The following is an 8,949-nucleotide window of genomic DNA, read 5'->3' on the forward strand; positions in this document are numbered from 1 at the left end:
ATTTGTTAAACCTTCATTCAGTGGTGAAAGAGTCCTAAAAGAGCTCATTGCAGTAGTTATCTGCTACTGCCTAGCAAGTACTGATGGCTTATGTGGTGATCTGGAAACACACACCACACTGATCAGCTTCCTGAGAGCAGAAGAGCCTCATGCTGCAAGGCTTCGTACAGTAGGTGGGTTTAAAGTTCCTCCTTTCCATCAAACAAGACATCATTTCACAAGGGGCATAGCCTTCCAGCCTGCTATCAGCCAAACAAAGAGTGCTTTCAGGCATGAACCCTTCAAGCCTCTCTGGAAGCGGTAGCCGTTAGCCTGCATAACTGGAAACTTTATGCACTTGTTTGCAAAGGACGGGAACTGGGGGGGGGGGGGAAAAAATATATGTAAATGATGGATGCAAATTACTTTGTGAGCTACCCTTTAACCTTTTTCGTGGGTGAGGGATATTTTTAGCTTTGACTATGAATAGCAGCTCTGTGCTGCATGTTTCAGAGTGGCAAGGCAGAGCTGAAAGCTCCTGGGTCAAACAGTTATCCAGGGGCAGCAAAAAACCCTGTGGAGCGCTAAAGTGCCCAGTATCCCCATCACACATCACCTCTCTGCCTCATCTTTTTGGTACTGCCGTCTGCGTGAAACCAAGAAGCTAACTGTGTGTCTTGGGGAGTATGTAGAAAGGGGAGAGAAGGAAAAGTAAACTGGCAGCTAAGCCTGCCCTAGATGCAGACTTTCAGATGAACAAGGCTGCAGCTGGATCCTTGCAGGCTGCAGTAACGAATGCTTTCCTGTGCCTAAAATCAAAGGCCAGCTGGGAGAGACTGCCTGAGGGACTAGTAAATTCAAGGCCCTAACAGGAGCAGAGATATGTGTGTGAGGACCTCCAGCTGTGTTGCAGCCAGCCCCATACTGGGTTTTCGGTGCTGCGTCTAACACTTACACTGCTTGCTCCTCCAGCTCCCCACCAATGCGCTGGGACATGTTCTTCAGCACTCCAATGCTGCCAGAGACCAGCTCCAACTGCTCATCTTGCTGCTCCACAATCAACTGGGGCCAAAGAGAAGGGAAACAGGCAATTACAGGTCTGCTACGTCCTGCAGTTGGGTCGGAGCCAGCTGATCTGCTGGACACTCACTGCTCAGCCAACATCAGCTGCAGGGCCGGTGTACAGACCTAAGCCACAAGGAATGAGGACCACATTCCTAAGAAATGCTGGAGAAGTGACAGCCACAGGAAAGCCTCCCTGGCATGGCATCCCCGTGGCACAGCAGGCTGCAGTCTCCTGCAAATACAGCCTCAGCTCACCTATGCCCCCTCCCTTCCCTGCTGCACCCACCACTAAAGAGAGTCTTGAAAGCCACAGGGACTAGTCACCAAAACCTCCGCAAGCCCCCCCTGCTCATAGTAGGTATGTGAAATGCAACCTGGAATATGCTGCAGCTAACAAGGGGTTAACGTGAGTAAAAGGCTTTTGCAGCTTCTACAGCTAAAAATAGCAAGCCTGGCTCTGAATGTGCCAAAGGAATAGGTCTGCTGATGTTTTAAGTCACTTTCAGGGCACAGTCACACTGAGGATTAGATTTACCCTAGTTACCTATTACTGAATCTCTTTATCTTCCCAGAGTCCCTAGGTAAAACTCATCTGAGAGCTGGGGCGGCAGCGTGGGTCAGGAGCTTTAACAGAGTTTGCCACTCCGGAGAAGCTGCCTGTTTAAAGGCCTGTATTTGGGTGGGCTGATGTACACTGCCTGGGCACTTCTCCAGGCAAACTCCCCCGGCGGCGGGAAGTCCCTCACCAGGGGTTCTCGCAAAGCCCTCACACAGGCTTTCTCACGAACCTCATGTTGACAAAGGCAGGAAAAGGAAGCAGGCACGTGCTCCTGCTCCCAGCCTGTTCTGATGAAGATGCACACAAACAACAGCAAGCATCAGCTCATTTTTTAATCAGGGAAAGCTGCATAAGAGAAATGGGCTCTTTGCTTTTTGCAGTATTTCTACTGTTCTAAGGATTTCAGCAATCCTTGCAGTGCTAAAGCTTAGTGTGCTATGTGTTCCAGATCATGTTGATTGCCTTCTGTACAGAGCAGAAGACCCAAGCCTGAAGGGTTAAAAACTGCACCAAGATGCATCCAAAGCTGTGCTGTACAGGAAACACATGCACAGGTATATGCTGCAAGCAAAAAGGAGGGCTGTCAGGCTCCTGGATCCAGACCAGCCAAGGACTTCGTTTTTTTGGCACTCTCAGTCTATACGTCATTCCCCCAGCACCCATTTGGCAAGCAAAGGTATTTAGCCCATGTGGTGCCAGCTGCCTTACCTGTTGTTGAGCTTGCTGCTCCTCAATGAAGTGTGAATTTGCTAATTGCAGGTCCCGGTCCAGACGGCTGTATTTGTCAGTTCCAGTGCTCCAACTCTGACTCCCACTTTCTCCCAGGAGTGCCTAAACAGATTCAGACAGCCCTTAGCAACATCATTGTGTCTGCTCACAGCCTGTCTACAGGGTGTAGTGGGAAGGCAGACAGGGCAGTATTTCTGTACACATGCATACAGCATCATTTTCCTCCTGCTCTATTGCTACTCAGCCAGAGTGCTGTCACAACTAGAACACCACAATGCCAAAATGCCAGCCTGGGAAGTCTCTGCAGCCTGATTACTGCAGATATGCCTCTCCAGCAGCAGGAGAGCTGGAATACGATCGAGAGACAGTGCACTCAGGACGTATGCACAGTACAAAGGACTAGCAAAGGTCTGCTCAAGAGACAGCACTGTGTGCTAGGACACGTAAACTGGGAAGTATCCAGATATATTGTATTAACAGATGTATAGCTCAAACGAATACTGTGCTACCAGTGACAGGGGCATAAAAGTGTCTGGGTAAAGTACTTAACCAGTTGAGCTGACAGTAAAATAGCACAATATATAACCACAGCTGTGTTGTATGGTCATGTTCTTTGATTCAGGCTACCTGTGCCAGGAACGATGCAGCTTTCCAGCAGAGTCTGGTCCCTGGAAGGGATCTAACATAAGCAGCAGATGCTGGAGAATGAATGTGGCCCACAGGTGAGGTGCTACACCCTGCAGCACTACAATGGGTTAGGGAGCTCTGCCCACCAGCATGGAGGCAAGGCCAAATTGTAATGAGACAGTCTTACAGCTTCTGGTTGTGGACAGGAAGAGACGACCAAGTATTTGTGAAGAACAGCAAGACATGACTAGGCTGTTCTGGCAGGCTAGAAACAAGACTGTCTCTATGGTTCATCTGCCTTACAAGGTTCAAGAGGGGTAAGGAAAGCTGATGGACCAACTGTACCAATAGGACATCTGGCTTTGCACCAAGACACTGAACAAGCTCCTGGTTCTCTTCAGTTTGTGGCAAGCGCAGCTACCACTTATTTAACATGGTGCACCAGTTTTACTGCAGCTTCAACAGAAGGGCCTGTTTGCCATCTTTAGCCTGTGAGGGTCAGGTTGCCACCAACCAGTCTCTCAGACACAGAGTCATGCTGAAAAGTGGCTGCAGCCCAGCTCAGCACAGGCTTCATGGTCTGTAGGGAAGGCAAGGAGCTGGGGAAGGAGGAGGAAGACGGCAAGGGGAAGTCAGTTTTCCTGACCAGATGTCACCACACGAGCTGGGCCATATGGTCTCCTGCAGCTAGCAGGAACTTTGTGCAAAGGAAGGCAGCAAAATGCAGACACAGCTACAGACTTGTCTGAGCAAGAGTGCAAGGGACTTTCCTTCTTCAAGTGTTTACCAAGCACATCTACTAACCCTGTGACAAACTCAAGAATCGGCTCTGTTCTTCAGTAGCTTGTTGCAGTTTGTAATTTTTGCCACAAAATAAGTTACTTGTATGAAGCGTGCACCAGCTTTTACTCAGGCAGCTCTGGAAATCAGCTCTGAGATTTCCTTTACAGCCTCCCTGTCAGTCAGGAAGGAGCACAAGCTGCATCTATTTCTATTCCTTAGATTACATGTGCAGACAACCTGAGAATCCATCTTATTACACGGCTAACTATTACGACAGGCAGCTGTGTGAAAGGATATTGCAGCATCTTGGCTCCTAAGTACAGCAGAGCACAGGATTACATTCACTGACATGGATTCTGAGTCTGTACCCCAGAGAAGGGAGATTCCCCTTTCCACAGGGTGATGCAACACTGGCAGTTGTACACAAACAGATCTGAAGACAGAGACAGATGGTGAGTGCTGACTTTCTGCTTTGAGAGACAGGATTGGAAGAGGGTGGCAGCAACATGCTTGCAAGACCAGCTCACTCAGGTCAGCAAAAGAGACATGGTTCAAACACACAGCTTTGCTGTAGCATGCAAACCCCATCCCAAAACAAACATTTTCAAGGGGATGAGCTACAGACAGGACATATATTGTAATTACAGCTCTTATACAGTTTTCTTCAATACTATACACTCTACCTTACGATGTGGAGCCTCAGAGTAAGTGAGAATGGAAGTTTCACCTAACACATACCTTAAGAGACAAGCTGCTAGAGCTGATAAATCCTCCTCATTCCTTAAGGTACCAAACAGCCACAGCGTTCACTTAACTTGCCTGTTTCTGGTTCTCACCTGCCTATTTCTTCTTTCAGCCAGTGCTTGCATGGAGGAGTTTGACATCTGATCCTTCATTTCCTGTTTGTTCAACAAAAGATATAGTATGTGAGCATTGGATTTGAGGTGACAGGCAGTTTCACAGTGGTACAGGGCCATTTATATCCAGCAAGGCTACTTCAGGAGCAGTAAGGGAAGGGAGATTTTCTTTGAAAATGTAAAATTTTGAAGAATCTGGAAGAATAGTGCAGAAAGCTTCATTGCAGTTCATCATTTTACTAATACTAGAATCCAAGAGCAATGAGATATTTGAAAATACTCCTTGTTACCACTCGTTTTGCTCCACTACAGCCAGAAACACTTTGATTTGTATAGTATTAAACTAATGTTCCCATTGATAGACCGTAAGGAAGAATCATGTTCTTCAAGGTTTTGGAAGCCTGTAAGCCAGCCTTTATTCCCAGTTGCATCTGGGTTATATTGCATAGGACAAGAGAGATTTCCTGTCCTGTGGCCATCCTCTGACTATGCCTGTGTTTTCTATCAATTCAGTTTTGCTGCTGACTTCCTGGAGAAGACGACTAGCCACAGAAGGCTCCCTATCACAACAGTCTAGTTTTTATAGGGTAGATTAGCAAATAGTCAATAGGATCTAGCAGAAGTTGACTCACCAACAGAATTCTGATGTCATCAGGACATTTAGGTATGTTGTACTGTTCAGAGGTAATACATCACTTAAGAGCACTGGATCCCACTCAATTACTTTCACCAGCTGCTGTGCACCATGAATTCCCCATGGAAACTGGAAATCAGCTGCATAGTGCCACTAATGAATCTCATTTAATAGTAAGAGACACTGCTCCAAAACCCATTAGTCAGCAGTTTTCAGCCAGAAAAAAAAGAGGACCACAGGTCTTGCCTAATCCTGCCTGTTTGGGAGTGGCCTACACTGAGGGCAAGGCAGCCAACACATGCCTGCTACGTGGGGCTGGTGTGGTTTAGGGATCAGTTCCCAGGCAGCAAGCCTTAGGAACTGCATCCAGATCACAGGGCTGCAGGTAGGGTAGCAAGCTTTCCACCAGCCACAGCAATGCATTTTGTGAAACAGGAACATTAGAGTCATGAGGGGCAGCAGAAACTAAGCTATGCTTAGTGTAGCTATTAATAGGAAGAAAACTTCCTAACTAGCAACTTGTTACCAGGCACTGATGCTTTTGGGAAGATGTTGTTACCACCAAGTTGTTAAAATCTTCCTTTTGCTTCTGAAGTGTGAACTTAAACTATAAAAACAGATCTTTCTTGAGTTAAAAATAAATCTAGTGGTTGTTTGGGCTATTTTGTAGAGGTAGGAAGTTGAAGTCACCATGTCAGTAATGCTAGGCTTTAACCATCTGTCAGTGTTTAAAGTGGACTCTGTTTTGAAAATTAGTGCTACAAAAACACAGGACAGTTGTGATTTCCTTCAACTCTGAAGGGAGGCTCCAGCCTCTCCTGCATTGCAGGAGGGTCTTTATTCTTCCTCTCCAATTTCTATAGGTTCCCAGGCTTGCTGTTTTAAGAGAGGTGTGAAGACTTAAAAGAAGCAGCAGCAGCAAAGGAGGGTATGCCCCAAACCCATACACGCAGCCCCAGGAAGGAGCACAAGAGAAAGAGAAGGAAGCCTGAGGAGCAGGTATCAGGTTTATCCTCTGCTCTTCAGCATGAAAATGGCCACAAGCATGCCCGTATCTAACCACCTAATCACTCCCCCTGCCTTCCCCATGCTATGTCCTCATGCTCCCACCCCAAGGCCATGTTCCTTACCCTGACCACCTGCCGCGTGCTCGTAATGAAGGCTTTCCTGATACCCAGCTCCGTTGCATCAAGGTTGAATTTCCGTGGGTTTGCCTCAACAATGCGTAGGCAGCAAGTCAAGGAGTCCCCATTAGCTGTCCTGGGTATGCACACAGACACACAAACCCTGAGAGTGCCTCACTGGGGGGCCTGCCAAGTGGCCACTGCGCCGTGCCTTTTCCCAAAATTGTATTTGCAAAGTATAAAACACTGGAGGAAAAACCAGGCATGGCAGGAACGTACTGTGCAGTACGTGCACCAGTGTGAGTTTTTGCTCCTACATTTTTTTGGTTCTCTGATGCTGCACAGTGCTTTCAGGAGTGCAGAGATGAACACAAGGGAAAAGGAGTATTTCTGGAAGCCAGCCTAGAGTATGACTGACTACATAGAAATCCAAATTCATACAACACAATAGGCTTTCTAGAACAAAGCCTTAAAATATACCTTGTCAAAAGGAAAATGAAAAGGCAAAAGGAAGATCCTTTTGCTGCAGACATTTGCCTTCATTTCTCATTTGCAGTTTAAGAAAAGCCAACGTAAATGAAAAATTCAATCCCTAACAGTCCTTTCTGCAAAAAGCAACTACTGACAAGCACTGGTACTCAGCTATTTAGTATAACCCAGAACCACATCCCGCGTCTCCAAAGGACCACAGAAAGGATATTAATTGTTTCATCCAAGTCTTCCAGGTCCCACTCGATGCTCCGCAGGTTGTTCCTGAGCTCATTAGTGGTCCAGTCGATTTCTTCTCTTGTGGCAATGGAAGGATCTTGCAAGAGCTCTGTCCACCTCTGGAAAAGCCCCTGGGCAGTGTTCACAGCTTTCTGCACCTCCCTGCAGACAAGGTGATTAAAGAGAAGTGAAGGGATTACCATCGGTTGCTCTGCAGCAGTCACACCAAGACAGCCCCATGTCCAGCTGTGCAGGGAAACACAGCTTTCTCCCAAACAATTTTTAGCTTATTTTGTGAAGTAAGGACTTGCCCTGCCTACTGGACAATCCCATTTCTTGTTGCAGCACCATCTTACATGTCAGCTATTAGTGGAGGGACATATTTCTTTAGAAGAGATTTCCATCGAGTGTCATACAGGCAAGCCAGGACAGTGTCTGAACAAGGCTGCTCTTTGGCAATTAATTCCTCTCATTCCTCTCAACAGCTTTCCTCTGAAGACTCCTGATTACCTATGTAAGATCCTCTAGGGCACACAAAATTACAGGAACTGTCCCCACAGTACAGCCTGGCAGACTGTTGAGTGCAGCACTGTTTATTTTAATTCAGTATTTTAAAAATACACAGCTCTACTACACTGGCTTATGGAACAGAAGTCTTTTCTGCTGCTCTAAGCTTTTTGGAGATGAGCGTGTTCACAGCTTTGCTGACAGCACTGAACGCTGTTTTGACAGTTTAGGGTAAATTGGTCTGTAAGTTTGGGTCACTTTCCATCAGTGTGGTTATCTGTATTTACAAACTCTGCAGTCCTGAGTGTGAACTGCTGCCCCATATTGACAGGAAGCCAGGATGAGGGACACAGACAAGACCAGACTTTGCTGGTGTGAAAAGTGGCCACCACAAGCTCAAGAGCTTACACACAGCATCTACATAAGGTACTGGTGTTTATCCTCAGTGAAGGAAAGCAGGTTATCAGTGGGGGAAACCCAGGAAAAATGACCTGAGACTGCACCTTACAGCTCTCTACATGGCCTGAAGTATGAAACTTTGCTAAGCTGCAGCCTCTTGGCACCCTGATGGGTCCCTTCTCTTCTCGCAGGCCTAGAGCTCCAAGTCTGCCACATCTAGTGCTCTAAAGTAAGCAGCCCACACTGAGGATTGTCAAGCTCTGTTCCCTCCACTACTTGCTAGAAGTTTTGGGGTAATTTTTTTTGTTTGGGCTTGTTTTCTTTCATTTGAACATACCTGGAGAGGTACCCACAACAGGAAATTAAAGTAGAGCTGGATGTCCTCCGATGGGAGGTGTTAGAAACACCAGGAAAGTAAACTAAATGCAATTCTGGTGGCTCCACCACCACCAGCCCCTTCGACCTGCTGGGTAATAATTAACGCTGGGAGCAGCAGCACTTCCCTCTCCCCTCCCAGCCCTTCCATGCATGGCATGGGAACCTCTCCGGAAAGTTTGACAGGACGTTTGCTCCATACCCATAGCAACTCATATTTTTTCCCCTACAAGCACCAGTTCAACCCAGCAGTGATTCACTTTCCCTGGCTGCACCAGCATCCCTTCCCACATCTCTTATGCTCACATGGCTTTCCCCACCACTCCCCTACAAGCACCTCTGCTGCTCCTGAGTGCTGTTTCACCGTGACATGGTGTAGAAGGCCCACCTGCAGCAGAAGCTGAAGGTGGCCCCAAGGTAGCTATAGAGACTAAGGTGCTTTCACCCTATTAATTTCCTCCTGCCTTGACCACCCTTGGTTTGTGTTTGCCTGTGTTCAGGTTCTTCCCTGCTTGCTTTGTCTCATGGCCACTGTCCATACTGCAGTTTGTTTCACAACTTGGTCCCTGCTCCTCTCCATACTTCCACCCGGACACCGTAACC

General features: G+C 47.2%; 1 protein-coding gene across 1 annotated transcript in view; it reads right to left on the reverse strand.

The window, feature by feature from the left end:
* Positions 1-7,222, reverse strand: part of STX6 (syntaxin 6) — a 9,988-nt gene extending 2,766 nt beyond the window's left edge. Inside the window, exons 1-5 of the mRNA XM_010012187.1 lie at positions 7,058-7,222; positions 6,364-6,458; positions 4,579-4,641; positions 2,312-2,434; positions 935-1,041 (exon numbers count right to left, since the gene is read on the reverse strand). Coding sequence (XP_010010489.1) covers positions 935-1,041; positions 2,312-2,434; positions 4,579-4,638 — 290 coding nt within the window. The 5' untranslated portion in view covers positions 4,639-4,641; positions 6,364-6,458; positions 7,058-7,222. The remainder of the gene's footprint in view (positions 1-934; positions 1,042-2,311; positions 2,435-4,578; positions 4,642-6,363; positions 6,459-7,057) is intronic.
* Between the last annotated feature and the right edge of the window lie 1,727 nt (positions 7,223-8,949).

The sequence above is a fragment of the Nestor notabilis genome, unplaced genomic scaffold (assembly GCF_000696875.1).
Source record: "Nestor notabilis isolate BGI_N333 unplaced genomic scaffold, ASM69687v1 scaffold18713, whole genome shotgun sequence".
Lineage (NCBI taxonomy): Eukaryota > Metazoa > Chordata > Aves > Psittaciformes > Psittacidae > Nestor > Nestor notabilis.